At 43.8% G+C, this 20,965-nt stretch overlaps 1 protein-coding gene across 2 annotated transcripts in view; it reads left to right on the top strand.

Annotated features, from left to right (window-relative positions):
* The window catches only part of PCNX3 (pecanex 3), a 2,517,385-nt gene that overhangs the window by 370,215 nt on the left and 2,126,205 nt on the right, over positions 1-20,965 (top strand). For both annotated transcript variants that reach the window (XM_044060478.1, XM_044060477.1), the window contains exon 4: positions 559-598. In XM_044060478.1, coding sequence (XP_043916413.1) covers positions 559-598 — 40 coding nt within the window. The remainder of the gene's footprint in view (positions 1-558; positions 599-20,965) is intronic.

Genomic DNA, 20,965 nt, shown 5'->3' with positions numbered 1-20,965 from the left:
CTAGTGATCTTAATTGTGTTAGAGACTCTAACACTCCATGTGAACCAGCTAACCTGGCTCATGAGTTTCTTTACATGGAAAACAGCTTTACTGATTGCTCTGTTCTCTGCAAGAAGGTTGAGTTGCAAGCTCTTGTGGTGGGTCAGCCCTGGTACAGGGTTTCTTTGAGAATTCATACTTTTATGCCTAAGGTGGTATCTAAGTTTACTTTAAGAAAAGCTACCCATTTCTGTTTTCTTTCCTGATTCCAAAAATAATGGAGAAAAGGATACTCCATACCTTGGATGTCCACAGGCAAGTCATGTACTGTCTTGACAGATGTCAATCCTAGATCTTCAGATCAGTTGTTCACTTCTTGATAAGTTTACGTACACAAGAGCACTGTTTAATTTTTAATTGTTCAGCCATAATACAGTTGTTTTTTGCCTTAGTTTATTAGTTGAAGTGATTGATCTAAAATTTGAAGCAATTACCTAATAATATTGAGTTAGCTGATTTAAGATCCATTAGTTTTAGTTGCTTACTCCGTTCATTGTTTTCTTTTTTATATTTTTTCAGGAGTTACTGCCACAGCTAGAAGATCCAGGAGGGTTGAAAGGTAAGGTCATCTTTCTGAGGTTCGCCAGTAGCAGTTAAAACAGAAGTTGAAACGTTTTAGGTTCTTTTTGTTTCTTACATGGAAAACTACATAAGCGCTGACTTTGGAGGCCTTCTGCATTATCAGTTGGCTTTTCAGGTATCTCCAGCTTAGCACATTTTAGAATTTTCTTTTAAGCATGGGGCCTTTTGCTGGTAAATGCCATAATGTGATGTATTGTTTTAGATGGACAAATTTGGCCACTTTGTTACTCTGTTTTCTCTCCTGCTCTTCACATGTTGTGGTTCTCGATACTATTGTTTGTCAATACATAGAGCTCAGGTTCATTGTTAGAAGGTCCCAAAGTGTTCTTGCTTTCAGCAACAGATCACCAGCCAACACTAAGGCACATGTGTTTTCCTGCTTCCTAGCAGCAAAGCACAGCATCATGCATTACACTGAGTGCCAGTGCTTCTTTTTGACCTCCCAGTGGAGGTGAAGAGGCAGGCTTAAGGCTTTTCTTGTCTCTCTGAAGATGTCTATTTTGGAAAATGCCCAGTGTAGAGACTAGCAGAAAGTGACGTATGAGATTATATAGCTGTGCCAGACCAGTGGGAGAAGGTAAAGGAATCCGTGGTGAGCCAATAGTCAAACCTCTTGAATAGTCTCTCTTACAAGGCAGCCTTGTATTTCTTGAGTTACTAACTTCCCCTTTAACCGACAGCGGATCAGTCTTACCTCGGTTGTTGAGCAGTGGATAGATGAGTGTGAGAGGTGTACCCAGGCAACCATCTTTAAGTGTTTTTTTTTTCTGGGGAGGAGGTGTCTGCACCATCTTGCTCAGTTACAAGTATGTAGAACTCAGCAATGACTGAGAAGGTCACCCAGGGTGGTCCCTTTTCTCAGACATTGAACGCTTGATTTTAAGACTGTGGATCAAGATGTGTACTCCCAAAGCCTTCCCTATATTATATAGAACTCGCTGGCTAGGGTTAAAGAGACTCTTTGTGGCTGTTCAGCACTATTAGGGTCCACAGGATTGACTCAGACAGTGGACATGCGTTCAGTATTTTACCTGTGGTGTCTAATTTTGCAGGATGCCCGGTTAGAGAAGATTGCTAACACCATTTCTAGGCCTTCTGCAGCTCTCTCACAACCAAGTGCTACATCTCACATATGCTTTCCCTAGTGCCAATGCCTCATCTCCTGACATGTAACTGTCTCAAAGCTGGGTTAGCTAAGGTTCTACCTTTCTGGAGCTTAGCAATAGGTGTGGGTATCTCTTTCCCTTGGCTTACTTGAAAGGGCACTTTTGAGATTCAGTCTTTCTTGTTCCAGAGATAGTCAAGGATAATGAATTCCCTTCCTGTATCTCCTCTCCATATGACCTTTGATGTTCTTCATCTCACATTGCTGCTGTCCTCGGTCGGCCCGAATATCAAAGTATAAGGCTGACGTCGGTCAAGGCGCATTTGACTGACATCAGGACGTCAGGGTACAAATGCGCATGATCGACGTCATATCCTCAGTCTTTTTTGCCGCATGGTCCGATGCAGAAGCAGCATTGCAAGTGCCGGTTGGCGTTCTGAGATTTTTCGATTTCGAAGTTTCAGACCGAGTTCAAAGTTGGCTAAGTACCCCGTTGGGGAATATTTTAGTTTTTTCTTGCCTCAGTAATTTACCAGATGTCAGAAAAAGTCAATAATTGCATTTCTTGTGGGAAACAGATACCGCATAGAGATTATCATACTTTGTGTATTCCTTGCTTAGGGCCTGAGCACGACGTTATTGGCTGTCGCTCTTGTGCTAGATTTAATAAACGCACTATAAAGAGGAGGTTGGATTGTGCAAGGTTAGTCTTTGGGAAGCGGTGCAATTATAAAATGCCGTCGGATGCTCCGACGCCCGCTTCTTCGAAGAAGCGCAAGGACAAAGCAGTTAAGCCTAGGCTGGCAGAACCGTCTGTACTGGACGCCGGTTCTTTAGAGGTGTCGGTGGAGCCGGTGGCTCCACCGGAGGTTTCTTTGTGTTCCCAGGGTGAGACTTTAGTATTGCAAGATGTGGCCTCTCAGGAGGCAAGTCTAGCTGAGGGGGCTTCTCAGGTTACTATACTCCCCTCCCTTCCTAGGGTGGCTAGGCCCTCTCCTTCTGTTTCTAAGGCTTCTCCCAGGGGCAGGCCAGGTTTAGCTTCAGTTGGTGTTACCCCTAGCTCTTCAGGTACTGTGCCCAAGAAGCATATGCTTAAAATGGCAGAAGATTTGATTACTTTGATTAGGGGTTCTATGCCCCCTCCTGATAAGAGGCCTAGGGTGGAGCCTGAGCTGGGGGGTTTTGAGCAGGCTTCAGATGTGTCAGAGTCTTCGGCTGAAGACTTGCAGGAGTACTCTCCTTATTCTGATTCTAATGTGGATGATTCTACTCTTTCTGCTTCTCCTCCTGAGGATTTTTCTTTTTCAGAAACTCTTCATTCCATGAGGGAGCATTTTAAGTGGGAAGGTCAGGACTTCTCTGATTCCAGGAAAAGGCTTAGGGAATTTTTGTTTTTACCCCAGCATAGGCCTTTGGCTATACCTCCTGTTTTGGATGTAGTGGAAGATGTTTTTACAGAGGCTTCTCTTAATCCTGATTCTTTGCCTCCTGCTCCTGTTAAGCCGGATAGGTATTACAGGGTGCCTGAAGCTCATAAGTATCTTTTTAAGAGTCCTAAGGCAGACCCAGAAACTGTTAGCCAGGGGCCTAAAGGTGTCAAGGCTTCTGTTGTTAAGTATCCGGTTCCTGCAGACAAAGAGGCTAGGGCCTTGGATAGATGGGGAAAGAAAGTTTATACTTCTTCCACTCTTGCTATGAGGGCTTTGAATTGCCAGTTTCACATGTTGAAATACCAAAACTATCTCCTTTCACAATTAAAGTCTAAGGTTGATGCTCTGGCAGTAGGTATTGATTGTAAAGAGTTGCAAGATTTAGTACATGTTTCTGAACAGGTGGGTAAGCATTCTTTGCAATGTGGTTTTGATGCTGTACAGGCCTCGTCTAGGGTGGCTGCCACTGGGTCAGTTCTTCGCAGGCACGCCTGGCTAAGGGATCAAAATTTGTCTGAACATGTTAAAACAAGGATTTTAGATGCTCCTTTACAATCTGACGTGTTGTTTGGTCCTCCTGTTGAGGCAGTTTTAAAGAAAATGGAAGACAAAGCTAAGTCTATGCAGACTGTTAAAGATTTTTGCAGGTTCAGCCTCCAAAGTTTAGCAGAAATTGGCCTGCTAAAGGGTGGACGTATCCTTCTTATGATTCCCAGTCTAGGGGTAGATCTAGGCGTGGTAGGGGCAGAGCTCAGGGCTCTTTCAGGCCTAGAACAGGGAGTTCTCCTGCACAGTCTTCTGGTGAGGGCAGGGGTCAGTCCTTTCGTAAACAGACCCAATGACCTACCTTTTCAGCTGCCAGAGCCTTCTCGTCTGGCAGCACCTTTGGGAGGAAGGTTGGCACTTTTCAAAGAAAATTGGAGTTTAATTACCCAAGACAAATGGGTATTGGATATCATACACCAAGGTTACAAGTTTTATTTCCATACCTTGCCTCCTTTCAGAGGCATGCCAGACGTTCCTCCTCAACAAAGAATAGAGGCTCACAAGCAAATTTCTCTGTTACTTCAACTAGGGGCCATACAGCCGGTCCCTATGCCAGAAGTGGGCCTAGGATTTTATTCTCGCCTGTTCCTAGTACCAAAGAAGGGGAACACGTGGAGACCAATTTTGGATCTATCTATCCTCAACACTTATCTGGACATTCCCAAGTTCAAAATGTTGACGTTACAACAGCTTTTGCCTCTGCTGGGCAAAGATCATTGGATGGTAACTTTGGATCTCAAGGAGGCTTACCTTCATGTTCCTATCAGACTAAGTTGCAGGAAGTATCTGCGTTTTCAGGCTGGGACTTTTCACTATCAGTTCTCTGCATTGCCCTTTGGCTTATCTACTGCGCCCAGAGTGTTCACAAAAGTTCTGGCTCCAGTGATAGCTTTCTTCAGGCTGAAAGGAATACAGATCTATCCTTATTTGGACGACTGCCTGATTCTGGCTCAGGGAAGGGAAGAGCTTCTTCGTCATTTGGAATATGTGATAGCAGTGCTAAGATGCCTAGGGTATTCTGTGAACGAAATAAAGTCCAGTCTAGTACCCTCTCAAGACATGTGCTTTCTGGGTGTGAGACTGAATACAGCATCCCAGATGGCCTTTTTAACCCCGGACAAACAAAAGAGTCTATCCCTTTACTTCCATCAGCTATCTCATCAGTCCGGGCTGACTGCAAGGACAGTCCTTCAAGCCTTAGGGTTCATGGCATCTTGTATTCTGGTGCTTCCCAATGCCAAACTGCATATGAGGAAGCTACAATGGTATCTCAAAAATGTATGGACACAGCACTGCCAGGATCTAGACACTGTCATTCAAATAATACCTTGCATTCAAAAGGAATTTTTGTGGTGGGCTCAGGAATGTCACCTAAACAAGGGACTCTGTGACCCAGCCAGAGGCGAGTCAGATTTTAACGACAGATGCCTCAGACAAAGCTTGGGGAGCTCATCTAAATGGAAAGTGGATACAAGACAAGTGGCCTGCCAGACTACAACATCTACATATCAATCTACAGGAGATGTTAGCAGTCCAGTTTGCATTAATAGCTTTCAAGGATTTACTTCTTCCAGGGCAGGTGTTGATTCTAACAGACAACACAACTGTCATGTGGTACATCAACAAGCAAGGGGAACGATTCTTATCCTCTATGCAGGCAAGCAATGATTTTGTGGGAGACTGCTCTCAGTTTACAACTCAATCTTCAGGCAAGGTTTCTGCCAGGAGCACAGAACTCCTTAGCAGATGTGTTGAGCAGAATTATGGATCCCCACGAGTGGAAATTGGATCCTCATGTGTTTCAGAAATTGACAGTGTCATGGGGAACTCCAGACATAGATCTGTTCGCTTCTCCACTAAACCATCAGCTGCCAAAGTTTTGCACAAAAAGGTTTCATCCCACAGCTTGGAAAGTGGATGCTCTTTCTTTCAATTGGAGCAATCTTCATGTGTATGCCTTTCCACCTCTGCCTCTCCTCCCAAAGGTACTTCTAAAGGTCAGACAGGACAAGCCAAGGATGATTTTAATAGCTCCAGATTGGCCTCGACAGCACTGGTACCCATTACTGAGAAGTCTGGTACGGAAGCCTCCATGGCCTTTGCCTTTGATTCCACACCTGTTGTCACAGAAGGACAGCCATTTGCTCAATGTCAAACTTCACTCTCTTCACCTAACAGCCTGGCATATTCTGTTTTGAACCATAGAGGGTCTCAACTTCCACAACAAGTTTTGAATGTGATTTTGGAAGCTAGAAGGCCTAGTACAAGGAAAGTGTACGCAGATAAATGGAAGAGATTTTTATTTTGGAGTGCAGCAAAAGATTTTGATGTTTCTGAGCCTAATTTGAGTGTGGCTCTTCAATATCTTACTGAGTTACTGGACAAAGGTTTGTCTTTCTCTTCTATTAAGGTTCATGCTGCAGCAATTTCGGCTCACTATGATTGTGACCCACCATTGTTTTCTCATCCTTTGTTCAAGCAATTTCTTAGAGGGGCAAAGAATATAAGACCCCACGAAGAGCTCCTACTCCTGCTTGGGATCTCAATTTTGTGTTGGAGAAACTCACTCTACAACCTTTTGAGCCTGCAGCTACTTCTGAGTTGAAATATTTGTCATGGAAGACTGCTTTTTTGTTGGCAATTACCTCTGCAAGAAGGGTTTCTGAATTGCAGGCCCTTATGGCGGTTGAGCCTTTCTTGATTTTCCATAAGGATAGGGTATCATTACGTACTAATCCTTCCTTTATGCCTAAGGTGGTTTCTAGTGTGGCTTTAAACCAAACTATTCATTTGCCTACTTTTTATGCAAATCCCCAAAATAAAGGGGAAAAGATTTTGCACACTTTAGATGTACACAGGCAGTTGCGATATTATTTGGACAGAACTAAAGGGTTCAGGCAGTCTCAGCAGTTGTTTGTTTCTTTTGCTTTGAGTTCTCAGGGCAAGCTTGTGTCAAAACAAACTATTTCTAAGTGGATTGGGTTTTGCATTGCTTTCTGTTATTCCCATCATGGCAAGGAAATTCCAGCTGGGATTAGGCCTCTTTCCACTAGGGCTACTGCCACTTCAACAGCTTTTTTGAGGGGAGTGGCAACCAAGGATATTTTGGAGGCAGCTACTTGGAGTTCAGTGCATACTTTCTCTAGGCATTATCACCTGCCACTTTACTCTAAATCCAGGGCTGGTTTTGCCACTGCTGTTTTGCAGGGCATCTTGGCAGCTCCTGCTTCCTTGTAGTTAGCCATCCTCCCTTACCTCTGCTTTGGGATTCTACCCAAGTGTAAGGACTGCAGCAATGTGAGATGAAGAACATAGTACAGTTTTGTACCTACCATAAATGTAGATGTTCAAGATCCACATTGCTGCAGTCCAATTTACCCTCCCTCCTTCCCCTCTGTAGTTAGAGGTGGTTGTGTGGGTTGGGTTGTATATATTGTGTATTTTGTATATATTGTACATATAGTTAGTGCAAGGGTGGTGGGTTGGTTGTTTGCTGTCTTTTGGTTTTGACCTTTATTTTTAGGGTCTTCTGACATCTGGGGCAAGAAAAGACTGAGGATATGACGTCGGTCATGCGCATTTGTACCCTGACGTCCTGATGTCAGTCAAATGCGCCTTGACCGACGTCAGCCTTATACTTTGATATTCGGGCCGACCGAGGACAGCGGACTACCCAAGTGTAAGGACTGCAGCAATGTGGATCTTCGAACATCTACATTTATGGTAGGTACAAAACTGTACTTTTTGGGGAGATGCTCAAAATTTTGAATTGCACCATGGGCTGGCTTGTAGCTCTTCTGCCTTCCCTCTACTACCTTCAAGACCAACCATGTTTGCAGTCTGGAGGCATCTGGACACTACTTCATCTGCTCCCAAGTAGGGTGATACCTTCTACAAGCCCTCAAAATAATCAGTTCCATATTAAGTATCCTAGTCCAAACAGCTTTGTGATTTATTTGACTTAGTGTATGACCCTTGGACAGGATGGATTAGAATTTTTTTCTCTTCTGCTGCTTGGAATCTAGGTTCCTGATTTGTCTTGCCATCCTGATTCTTTTCCTTCTCGAGTAGATTTATTTTTGAAAGTAATAGTAGGCCTGTCTGAATCTTGTCACAGAGGCTCTGGAAGATATCTTACGACATGTTTTCTAGAGTGGGTGTCATGTAGCCTGTTGTAATTTTGACTGTACTGATGTTGTAACATAACTGTTGGACTCCAGCAACCTAAAAAGAAATGTGCTGTGCCTTAGGCTGTCTTCTTTTAAGGATGGGTTTTGGCAGATCATTCTGGATCCCTTCTTTTGGGAGTCATATGTTTCGTCAGTCTTCTTCTGAAGACACTGTTAAGGAAATCCAAAAGAAGATGATGGCACTTCGCACTTTTGAAGGCTGTTATTCATCTACCCCCAACTTCTTCCTCCTGTTCATCTTCTTCTTCAAGAAAATATCATTGCTGGAGCCTTCCTGTGTCCTGACAGAGTGCTCTTCAAACTATCTGGAGATATACAGAGCTAAGTATGTTTTTCTGGCACTTCAGAGTTGTGTACTGTTAATTGTTGCTTGACTAATTTTATATCATTGCTGGCTGACTTCAGAGTTGTGCACTGTTATCTTTGCTTCACTGTATAGTTTTTCAGATCTTTGCTGAAGGTGTTGGTTTTCCCCTACCTACCCACCCACCCTATTCCTGTCTTGTTGTTCAAATTTGGAGGCTTTTGCAGTTGCCCGCCCCCACTGTAGATTTGATCTGGGGCAGTCCCCCCCAGTCCCATCTCTTTACCTTATTCTACCTAATAGACTCCTCCTGCACTTGTTTTTAGTCATTTTTAATTTAATTGCATTTTTAAACTGTTTGGTCTAACATTGCTACATACTCAAGTGTGCTAGCTTGCACTGCATTTAAATTGTTTTTACTGCTGTTTTAGCTACTTTTCTGTATAACAAAAATGTAAGCCTGTTTCTTACCTTTCCTGTATCTAGTGTAGTCCAGATTCAGATTTGCTGTATCCAGGACTGTATGTAAGCTTCTGAGTCCCCCAAGCTTTCTGTGTTGGAGGGAAGCCTTCTAGTTTATCAGTGGGAGTGGTAAGCACTAGGTAACCTACCTACCACATAAGGAGTGGTTCTGGCCCAGAAGTTGTAGTTATTGGCCGTTTGGGCAGTTTTTCCATCTCTCTCAACTTTCTGATTTAAAAGCCCGCATTTGCACTTGTTTCCTCCCTTTCCACTATTTTAGTCCAGATACAGATTCTTAGTTTTAGCACTTGAATTTGCTTATTCGTGATCAGCACTTGTTCAGAACTTGTTGTAAGCACTAAATAACCTACTAATTACTACAGCACTCATCCTTCCTCATTACCTAGAGGAAAACAGTTTTGGTACTTAATTTCCTCACTTGCTTAGAGAAAAACAGCTCTAGTACTCGCTTTCCTCACTTATCTAGAGGAAAATCTTTTTTTTATTCAGGCATGTCCAAGGGTCAGCTCCCAGTGTTCTCTTCTGCCTATCTGATGAATCTGGGCATCTTGGGGCAGTTTAGAAATTGCCTCATGTACACAGACAACCCTCTCCCTCTGTCATCCAACAGTACAACCTGTGAGAGATGCACTTATCTAGCCAAACTGGAGGTAAAGCTCTCTCCAACCAAGACTGAACTTGACAGTCAGGAGAAGAAGGTAAACACTTGCACCACACCACACTCATCACAAAGTTTCATTAAATCTACATCACCAAAATCCACACATAGTAACACAAAAACATTCATGGAGGCTCTCAATAATAATCTGCTCAAGCAACAGAGACCTCCGAAGCAGAAATGCAAGCAACCTCCACCCCTCAACACAACCCAAATGACACACAGCCCGCAGACTCAGTGTGCCACTCGACCACAGCCAGTAAGCCAAAACAATGTACCCAACACACTAGTCATAGGTGACTTTATAGTCAGGCACACTGATGTCTCACTCACCAGGCTAAACAAGGAGAAGGTTACTGTCAGCTGCCTGTTGGGTGCCAGGATCCACCACATAACCCACGCACTCAGGTCACTCCACAACAAGTACAAATATGACTCTGTCATTGTCCATGTTGGTGTGAATTACCTCAGACATACCTCCCTGGACTACATGAAAAGAGACATGGAAGAGCTCTCTGATCTTGTAGCCCAGGCAGGTATGACCCTAGCCCTGAGTGACCCTAGCCCTGAGTAGCATTCTGCCATCACCCAGAATGATACCGCAGTACAAGGACAAAATGTTTGACTTTAATCGGCTAAGCTTCTGGTGTCATTCTAAAGGGATCCAGTATCTGTCTGCCTGGGATGACATGATCGACAGACCACAATGCTTTGCCAGAGATGGCCTGCACCCGTCACCCCTGGGATTCCGGATACTGGCTAAGGATCTTGCTGCCCCTATAGTGCCTTTTTTTAGGCAAGGTTCAAATGACAAATTCACCAACGTAACAGGGACAGGCAAGCAATAACTGAGGGTGATGCTACTCAATGCTAGAAGTCTAAATCTCAAAATCCACTCACTCAAGGCACTCCTTAAAATGGAGAACATCGATATCTGTGCAGTGACTGAGACCTGGTTCAAGGCTCCAGAGAGCACCCCTGCACTACAGGCTATAACTCATACCACACTTTTCGGCCATGTAACCTGGACCGGAACACCAAAGACGGAGGTGTGTCCATATTCATTAAGGATATCCACACCTCCAGGCTAGTTGCTCAGCATAATGCACATGAGGTTATCCAAGTGCAACTAACTCTGGGCAAAACTGCAATCCAAATTATAGCTTGCTACAGATCCCCCACAATGCCCCAGGATTCCCACTCCTCTTTTCTTGATTTACTGGAAAATATTAGGGTTTAACCAAACATCCTAATAACGGACGATTTCAACTACCCCACCATTAACTGGAAAAACTACTCATGTACCAACTCCTTCACTCAGTGCTTTCTGGAATTCATAAACTCCAATGCCCTGGATTAACTTATCCACACCCCCACCAGGGGCGACAGTATCCTAGACCTAGTCATTACCAACATGAGTGACCGGTGTTCCACATCTGAAGTCAGCGCCTCATTGGTCCAATCCGACCATAAGCTAATTACCCTAGATATCTACATCCTGCCCCCACCCCCCATTAAGGAAACCATGGTAAAAAATTTCTCCAAAGCCAACTTCATGAAGTGAACTTCATGACACCCATGCCGAAGGACAATACAGTTACGACTACTGAATCCTACACAATTGCACTTTATAAGCACTTACACGAGTGCATGGATCGTGAACCAAGACACTATCCTCCAAAAAAAGGAAGCCGATCTGGTGGACCCCTGCCATAAACAAACTGTACAACAGAAGGAAGAAACTGTTGCAAAAGAGAGTAAAATCACATGAATGGAGGAGCTCCGTGGTCAGCCTCAGTAAGAAGCTGTGATCCCTGATAAAATCCTCCAACGCTAGTTACGAAAACAAAATCCCCACTGATTCTAAAGGCAACCACAAAGCATTCTATAGCTATGTCAAGAATCTCAATGGCAACACTCAGATCTGCTCTGAATTGCAGCACAATGGCACTAAATATACAGACCCAACTGATATTGCCAACATCCTGGCAGATAGGTTCAGTGCTAACTTTATCCCCCTCTCACCCCCTAAAGAGTCCATCTCTATACCGGAAGAATGCAAAGTTCCTGTAATCACGGCTGCACAGGTAAAAAATACTTTCCAAAGCCAAGAACACAGCATCCATGGGAGCAGATAACATCCCAGGCTGCATTCTACACGAACTTCAGAACGAACTGGCACCCCACCCAAGTACCATGTTCAATCATAGCCTCACCTCAGGCTTTGTGCCCACTGAATGGAGCACAGCGACGGTTATCCCATTGCACAAGGGGGGAGCCACCACGGACCCTGGGAACTACTACCCCATTAGTCTGACGAGTCTGGTCTGCAAGGCCATGGAATGTATCATCATGGAACTTATAAACAAAGACATTGGTAATCTCCAAACTGTGCACCCCTCCCAGTTCGGGTTTGTAAAAGTCAGATTATGTCTCCTAAACCTGATAGACTTCTTTGAAGCAGTCACCAAAGCCATAAACGAAGGTAAGGTGGTTCACACAGCCTATCTAGATCTTGCCAAGGCTTTCGACACCATCCCCCCCTTTGGAATTATAGATAAACTCACTAAACTAGGTATAAATTCCTATGTCACAAGATGGGTTGCCAACTGGCTCACTGACAGAACCTACACTGTGAAAGTAGCAGACTCCAATTCCGACTTCAGACCAGTGACAAGTGGAGTACCACAGGGTTCAGTCCTGGGTCCACTCCTGTTTGGTATCTACTTCTCTGAAGTACAGGCTAACACAGAAGGTTTTTGGCTAATGAAGTTCGCAGATGACTGCAAACTAGGAGTCATAATTGAAACTCCTAACGATGTGGACATCCTACAAAAGGGCCTCACTGAGACAGATGCCTGGTGTCAAAGCCCATGGCCTTAAGCTCAGTGCCAAAAAGTGCATTGTCATCCCCTTTGGTAAAAACTCTGTACCCATGAACTACAACATAGGCGGTAGTATACTTAACACCGAAAGTGTGATAAGAGACCGTGGGACACAGGTGGACAGTAGTCTCTCCTTTGATAATCACATCGCCACAGTAGTCCGGAAATTCTTCTACGTGGCACACCTCATCACAAAAGGTTTCTCATCCAGAAAAAAAGAGGTCATTGTTCCCCTCTACTCATCACTCATTAGACCCCTTATAGAGTACAGCACCCCTTTTGGTATGTACCTCACAAGACATCTGCAACAGTTGGAAAGGCCGCAGAAATACCGCACAGAGGATTACCGGCCTCAAACAGATGCCCTACGCAGACCATCTAAAAAAACTCCAGCTTTACGCCGTCGCATATTGCCTACTCAGAGGTGATCTCTGCCTAACATACAAAGCTGTGTCAAACCCAGAGCTGTTGGACATGCTCCACTTAAAGAAGTCCCCGTCCCTCCAAGCTACACGCTGTAGGGACCTAAACCTTGTCACCACAATAAACAGAACATGCCGGAGGGATAGATTCCTGTCCCAGAGACTTTCCCATACTCTGGAATAAACTACCTATCTATATCAAACAAAGCTCCTCATTACTACTCTTCAAGAAAAATCTTGATGATTGGATGGGAAATAGGAAATTCACCTCAGTGGCTCTGCTCGACAGTGGCACAGGAAAATAATTTTCTTGGGTGGCAAAAGCCAGGGTACCTTTTTGGCTGGGCTTGTATAGGCCCTAGGGCTGATAGCCTAGTACCTACCTATGAACCTAAAAAATCCTGCTTATCAAAAACGAACAAGACCACCATATGATGAGGAGGGCCCTAAGTGGCAGACATATCTGACATTAGGTACTCTTCTTGATGTGGTTGGGTTTATCATCTTCACTAATCAACATTCAGTATATATTTTTTCTTTTGGAAGCTCCAGCATTTGTGGATCAGCATGCCGTTTTGAACAACGGCTCCTATTGTCTCATGTGCCAATTACAGAAATGTGCTCATCTTTTGTGGCTGACATGTTTTGTTTTTTTTTTAGTCTCTCAGAATTCTGGATCCCAGTACTTGGTCACTGCTAAAGAGTTCCGTCTTTCACATACCCGCTGGTTATCTGTGGCACATTACTGAGTTAAAGAAGAATGGTAGGAGCGTTCCTTAACAGAACCTGTGAAAGGGATCCCCATTCCTTGCAGGTATAAACTGTATTAATTGTGAGAAACAGATTCCTTCATAAGGATTTCCATTCCTGTTACTTCTCTTGTGTTAATCTGGATCATGACATGGATGCTTGTCTGCTTTGTGCTAGGTTCACCTTGGGGATAATCAGAAGAAGCTAAAGGTCTCCTTGTGTTCATAACTCAGAAGAGTGGGCACATGTGGTACCATGTTGCTGCAATGTTAGCCATTGTCTTTGTGAATTTTCCTCTAAAGCAGAAACACGATTTAAAGCAACATCATGAAAAGTGAAGGGAAATTGAGGACTGTCCCTTTGACCCCATTGATTTCTCTAGGTTGAGCAACACTAAATTCGATGAGGCTTTTTTGTAGTCCCCAACTTCGGAATTAGTTTTAGCCGAGGCCTTTTGGCTTGAGAGCATCACAGGCTGACACTCTTCCTTCTGCTAGCATGTCCTCCTGATATGAAGCCATTGAGATGTTTGCTGGCACTGAGGCCTATTTATACCAGCCTTGGCTTCCAGCATACTGCTTGTTATCACTGAGGGTGAGGGCCATATCTCCTTGTATTTGGTTTGGAGGTACCCAGAGACAGTTTGGTATAGTGATTGTCAACCTGTGAACCCAGGCCCCAAAGGCAGTTTCTCAAGAGAAGCTGAGGACTAAAGCACAAAAAACAAAGCTTGCACCTGCTTACTTGCTTTAAAGTAGGTCAAGTGGAGCCTAAGTCCAGTCAGCATCTCAGGTTTCTGCATAAGGTAGTCCACCTGTCCTATTATTTTGTGCTTCTTTTAGGTCCAGACAGCCAGTGTTGCAAATTTCAGTGGTGTCAGCAGTTCCTTTTAGGAGAAGAGTAAAACCCTTCCCCATGGAGGATTCTGATTCCACAAATTCTGAGGTATGTGAGCTGGCTTATTGTGGTCAGTTTCCTTGTGACTCTTCTAATGTCTCTTGACACTGACTATATTGAATACTCTGCTTACTGTTCCGAGGCTGTTTTATCTTGATAATATCCCTGAAAATAAAAAGTTCCAGTGGATGTCTAGTCAATACTCACAGACCCAGCTCAGATCCACAGTTTGCTGGGCCTACTTGAGTTTGGAGCGCTAGCTGTTACTCCCGTTACTCATGTCATGAATGCATTTACTAATGCATCTTTGGAGTCAGATTTCCTACCTTTTGTCAGACCAGTTCTGCCAAATCCAGGATGCTGACAAGTTTCTGTTTAAGATCCCCTTTGGCTGATCTAACTGTTGTGTTCTTGGTTTCAGTCAAGTGGATCCTCTTCAGCTCCATCTAGCAACCCCATTACCAATAGCAGGAAGAATTGGATTCTGTATTGATTTGGGTTCGGAGGTATATATACCTCTAGTAACCCTCGCATTCAGACTCTTAAACTGCCAGAAGCATATGCTCCGCTACCAGTAAACCATGCCTGAACAGATGGAAGTATAAGGTAAAAGAAATTATTGACAAGCATCCGAGAAAGGAAATGATTTCATTAAGATGTTTAAAAAAGAATGAAATTATCGCATATTAATCTGCAACATGAGTTCACATGCATTATTAGAAAAGCAAACAAACAAGTTTCCATTTTTATAGGTTCATAGGTAAATACTAGGCTAGCCACCCTTCCAGGCCATTTTAAGCCTAGCCAATTTTCCTTTTTATGCTCGAATTAGCCTATCCCATTTGGTTAGAGATTGGATTTAACCATCCCATGATAGATAATTGTATATTACTCCTAATGATGGGGCCTTGCTATAGATAATCTGAGGGAACTCATGAGTAGGATAAAGTATTTAGGAGCCACCTCTATCCGTTAATAGCAGAGGGGGTAGTCCTGAGGTAAATTTTGTTTCCCATCTTTGGATCCAAGTTGCCCTTGAGTATGGACAGGGATTAGCTTTGTTTTATGTGGCTGAGGAGTCTGTTATAGAGCAGCGGTATACCTGTCCCTCCAAACCATTCTGTTGATGTTGCAGAAGAGGTTTAGATTCGTAGACTGAGTATTTCTGATGTCATTTGTATGGCCGACACGTGTCGCTTCTTTGCAGTCTGTAAGATACAGAGTATAATGACAGGCCTTTGAGTCAGTCCATATAGGACATGTTTAGGCCTTGTATCCATTTAGTAAGGTATCTCAGTTGTTTGTGTCGGGACAGATACATGCCAAAGGGGGCATTATGCTCAATGATTTGCCTAATGAAAGCTGGGTACAGTGGAACGACATCCCTAGATCTAGACACAGTTCCTTTTTTTTAAGCTGTGCAGTGTAGAAGGACTTTATTACGATAGTGGACAGACGTTGGTCAAAAGTTAGGGCACTGTCTGCATAAGTTCCCAAATCCCAAGCAACTGGGTCAACTCTTAGAGGCATATTGTCAGTGTAGTAGATCCCTGGGGTAGATAACTTCCTAAATGATACAGTAATGCATTTTTTGGCATTTAGCTTCACTCCATGATTTTGACACTTTTATTGATTTGGCACAAACCATCCTAGAAGATGGTCAAGTAATTTGGGAATTCAGTGACTGTTTTTGGCTTGCAGTCATCTGCACACTTAGTTATCCAGAGCCCTTTAATATTGACTTTTACTTCAGAAAAGTAGATGCTAAATAGGAGACGTTGTTCCATTGTCATCATGCACTATACATATTTGCTTCATGTTTGCTTTTTAATTTTCATTCATAACCAACATTGTGTAAATTGCTCAGTTCTTCCCTTTCCTTATGAGATGAGGGATCCTTGATCTCTGACCAGGTTGCTCGGTACTGCAGACAATGTGGTTGTAGTGTAGTGGCTGCATTTGGCAGGTCAGTAGCAACACAGTTACTCGGAGATGTACCTGGCTTGAGGACACAACCCCAACCAGACCATGTGAAGGCAGCATTCCTTAGTATACCTTTCGATAAGAATTTTCTGTTCAAAAGACTTGGAGGAGAAAGGTAAGACTGTAATCTGTCTTGCAGTTTTTTATTCCCAGGCACTAAGTTCAGCAAAACCTACCCAGCTAAGTCACTGCCTCTATATCCAACGGAAGATAAAAGCAAGGTGGGTAAGGAGACCATGTTTAAGAGAGAGAGTGGCAAGCAAAGGCAAAAGAGAAGCCTTAGGGTCATCAATACCATTGCTCCCTGAGTGAGCCCTGGCTACCCTCTCCACTCCTTTCAAAACTTCCTTTCTTGCATTCCCTTGACGTTCATTGTGTTTCACTGTTGCAATCATTACATTTGAGTAACCTGGCAGGTTGCCCTCAGTCGGCCTGATTAACAAAGTCTTGGGTCATGCGTCGGTTGCTGTCCCTTCTTCCATGATGTTGGGGGTACAAAACATGCAGCCGACGCCATTACATCAGTCTTTCTTGCCGAGTGGTGCCCGAAGCAGAAGCAGTTCGCAAGTGCCGGTCGGCCGACTCCTGAAATTTTCATTTTAGAGTTTCAGAACTGAAGTCTTCAACTAAAAGCTAAGTACCCCGTTGGGGAAACTTTTTCTTGCTCCTTACCGATGTCAGTAAAAGTTAATAATTGTATTACTTGTGGGAAGCAAATACCTCATAAGGATTTTCATTTGTACTGTATTCCTTGCCTAGGCCCTGACCACGATGTACCTTGCTCTCGGTTTTGTGCTTTAATCAGGGCACTATCCGTCGTTTGTACATTTTTGCTTCTAAATATTTCGGTTCTCGGTTTAATTATCCAGAAATGATGATAGCCATCCGACTACTGGAATACCGAAAAAACGCAAAGAAAGAGACAAACTGTTGAGGTCCAAAACTGCCGACGACGCTTCTCCTAAGCCAGTCACCAGTTCACTGGTACTCAGTGAGGCGCTTTTGCAGCCCCTGATACTGATTCACAGGCCTCTACTGAGACCCATTCGGAGTCTGGTATGCCACGAGATACTTCACCTATGGAACCTGCGGATGCTTCTACCTTGGATGGGTCCAGAGCAGCTGTGCAGGCACAGGCTTTTGAGGCTGTATTCAGGCCTACAGATTTGTATATTAAACCAACACCAACTTCAATTTTAAGGCCAAAATCTCGATCTATGTCTAAAAAACCGATGCCCAGGCCACATGTTCAGGCCCCTATGCCTAAAAAACAAATGATCAAAATGGCTGAAGATTTAATTACTCTAATGAGGGGTAGTCAACCCCCCTCTTCTAAGAGGCCTAGGGCTGAACTGGACTATGAATCTTCTGAACAGGACTCTGTTTCTTCTGACTCTTCTAATGAACAGGATTTGTTCATACCTACTTATGAGGACTCTGATGCAGAGGATTCCATTCCTTCTGCTTCTCCCCTTGAGGATTTTTCTTTTGGGGAAACTTTGCATACCTTAAAGGAACATTTCCACTGGGAAAGTCAGGATTTTTCTGAATCCAAAAAGAGGCTTAGGGATTTCCTTCTTCCTCAGCATAGGCCTTTGGCTATATCTCCTGTACTAGACATTGTTGATGATGTGTTTTCAGAATCCAGTATGGCCCCTGATTCCCTGCCTCTGGCTCCTGGTAAGCCTGACAGATACTACAGGGTTCCTGACTCCCACAAATTTCTTTTCAAAAATCCTGTTACTGACCCTGAAACCATTTCTCAGGGGCCCAAGGGCATTAAGGCTTCTACTGCTAAAAATCCTACCCCTTCTGAGAGAGACTCAGGGCGTTGGATAGATGGGGTAAAAAGGTTTATATATCTGCAACCTTGGCAGTCAGGGCTTTAAACTGTCAATTCCAAATGATAAAATGTCAACAGCATATCATGGGACTACTTAAACAGAAAATGATGTTGATTTATGACTTTGTGGAAAATAAGGACTTGCAGGATTTATTGCGTTCAGCTGAACAAGTTGGAGAACATACTTTGCAATGTGGTTTTGATTCTTTGGAGGCCTCTAGCAGGGCTGTTGTTACTGGGTCTGTGCTTAGAAGGCATGCTTGGCTTAAGGAGCAATCTCTGCCTGATCATGTTAAAGCAAAATTGTTGGATGCTCCTTTGCAGCAGGACTGTCTGTTTCGCAATAAGGCTGAAGAAGTTTTTAAAAAGGTGGAAGATAAAGCTAAATCTGTGGAAACTGTGAAAGATTTCTTTCAAGTACAACCTCCAAGATTTAGTAGGCACTGGCCTACTAAGAAGTGGTCCTTTCCAGTTCCTTCCAGAGCCACTCAAGCCAAACCCAGACATTCCAAAAGCACCGGGTTTCAGTCCCAAAGGTCTTTCAGAACTAAGCAATGGGGTGCCTCCACTTCCAAATCTGGAAACAAAAAGACACCTCCCTATGGTAAACAGTCTCAATGACTTTCCTTTAATATTACCAAGCACTTGCCTATTAGCCGCCTCTTTGGGGGGAAAACTGGATCTTCAAGCAAAAAACTGGCAACTTATAACCCAGGACAAATGGGTTTTAAATGCAGTGGCCCAGGGATACAGGTTTCATTTCCACACGTTGCCAACTTCAAACGGATGGACAGACTTTCCCCCAAATCAGTGGGCAGAGGCTCAGAAACAAGTGCTTTCCCTCCTAAACATGGGGGCTATTCAACTAGTACCAGAAGAGGAAAAGGGTCAAGGTTTCTATTCCAGACTTTTCCTGGTACCCAGAAAAAACAAATCATGGTGCCCAATTCTGGATCTGTCTACTCTAAACACCTTTCTGGACATTCCAAAATTCTAGATGCTGACTCTTCACCAGTTACTTCCTATGCTAGGCAAAGATGCCTGGTTGGCAACTCTAGACTTAAAAGAGGCTTGCCTGCATATTCCAATCAGGGAATCTTGCAGAAGATACCTCCGCTTCAAAGCAGGCTACTTGCACTATCAGTTCTCTGCACTGCACTTTGGCTTATCTACGGCGCCCAGGGTATTTACAAACTGCCTGACTCCAGTAATTGCATTTTGCAGGCAAAGAAACTTTCAACTATATCCATACCTGGACGATTATCTAATTCAGGCATAAAACAAGTCAGTTTTTCTAAAACATCTGGTGTTTGTAAAAAGGGTTCTAACTTGTCTAGGGTATACCATAAACGAAAAGAAATCACAACTAGTACCCTCACAAAAAATTACATTCCTGGGTGCAAGCTTGAATACAACCGCCCAGATGGCTTTCCCTATGCCAGAAAAGCAAATTCAATTGGTGACTTATTTCAAACAGGTGGCCACAAAAACCATGCTGTCTGCAAGACAAGTACTGCAAGCCTTGGGGTTCATGGCCTCCTGCATTCTTCTAATTCCATATGCAAGATTGCATATGAGGAAACTTCAGTGGTACTTAAAAAGTTTATGGAGTCAACATTGTCACAGTCTGGAAACTGATTCCTATCATACCTTGCCTGCAACTAGAGTTCCTATGGTGGGCAGAGGCCTGCCACCAAAACAAGTGACTGCCATTCACACCACCCCCTGCCCCCCAAACCCTAACTACAGATGCATCAGACTATGCATGGGGGGCTCATTTGGCAGGGAAGTGCATTCAGGGCATATGGAGCCCAAATCAAATGCACCTTCATATTGATCAAAAAGAAATGCTAGCTGTACAGAATGCACTGACAGCCTTCAAGGACTATCTTCATCCAGCACAACTAATGGTAAAAATGGACAACACCACAGTTATGTGGTACATAAACAAGCAAGGGGGTACACATTCCTACCCCCTCTGCAGACTAGCCGTGGCATTGTGGAACATGGCCTTGAGCTATCAAGTACAACTACAAGCTCAATTCCTGCCAGGAAGCCAGAATATTTTGGCAGACGAACTAAGCAGAAATCTCATGGACCCACACAAATGGAAACTGGAACCACGGATTTTCAACATGTTGACACACAATAGGGGGAGACCAGACATAGATCTTTTTGCCTCACCCCAGAACTACCAGTTGGACAAACTTTGCACAAGAACTTTTCACAAAAAAGCCTGGAAAGTGGATGCTCTGTCCTTCAGCTGGGAAAATCTATCAGTCTGTGCCTTTCCCCCTCTGCCTCTGCTCTCCAAAGTTCTGCTAATAGTCAAACAGGACAAATCAAAAATGATTTTGATTGCTCCAGACTGGCCTCGTCAACACTAGTACCCACTCCTACACAGTCTGTCACAAATTCCTCCATGGCACCTGCCTCAGACACCTTCCTTACTGTCTCAGCAGAACAACCAAATTCTGCATCCTCAGCTCCAAACATTGAATCTTGCAGCTTGGCTAATCACTTAAATTCCCCCTTAGCATCCTTCAGCAAACCTGTGATGGATGTCATTTTGGAGGCGAGAAGACCTAGTACTAGAAAGTCTTATGCTGACAAATGGAAAAGATTCTGTGCCTGGAATAAATCTCAAGGGATGAACACAGCAGTGCCCAATTTACCTCAGATTTTACAATGCTTAACTGAGATGTTTCACAAGACCATGTCTTTTTCTTCCATAAAAATCCATGCCTCAGCCATTTCAGCTCATTATAACACAGAACCCCCCCTCTTCTCTCATCCTCTGCTAAAGCAGTATCTCAGAGGGGCCAAAAGCTTGAGACCACCCGGGAGA

The sequence above is a fragment of the Protopterus annectens genome, chromosome 2.part0 (genome assembly GCF_019279795.1).
Source record: "Protopterus annectens isolate FY-2018-M chromosome 2.part0, PAN1.0, whole genome shotgun sequence".
In the NCBI taxonomy this organism is placed as follows: domain Eukaryota; kingdom Metazoa; phylum Chordata; order Ceratodontiformes; family Protopteridae; genus Protopterus; species Protopterus annectens.
The sequence above is the reverse complement of the archived record's forward strand: the minus strand, read 5'-3'. Positions and strand labels throughout refer to the sequence as shown.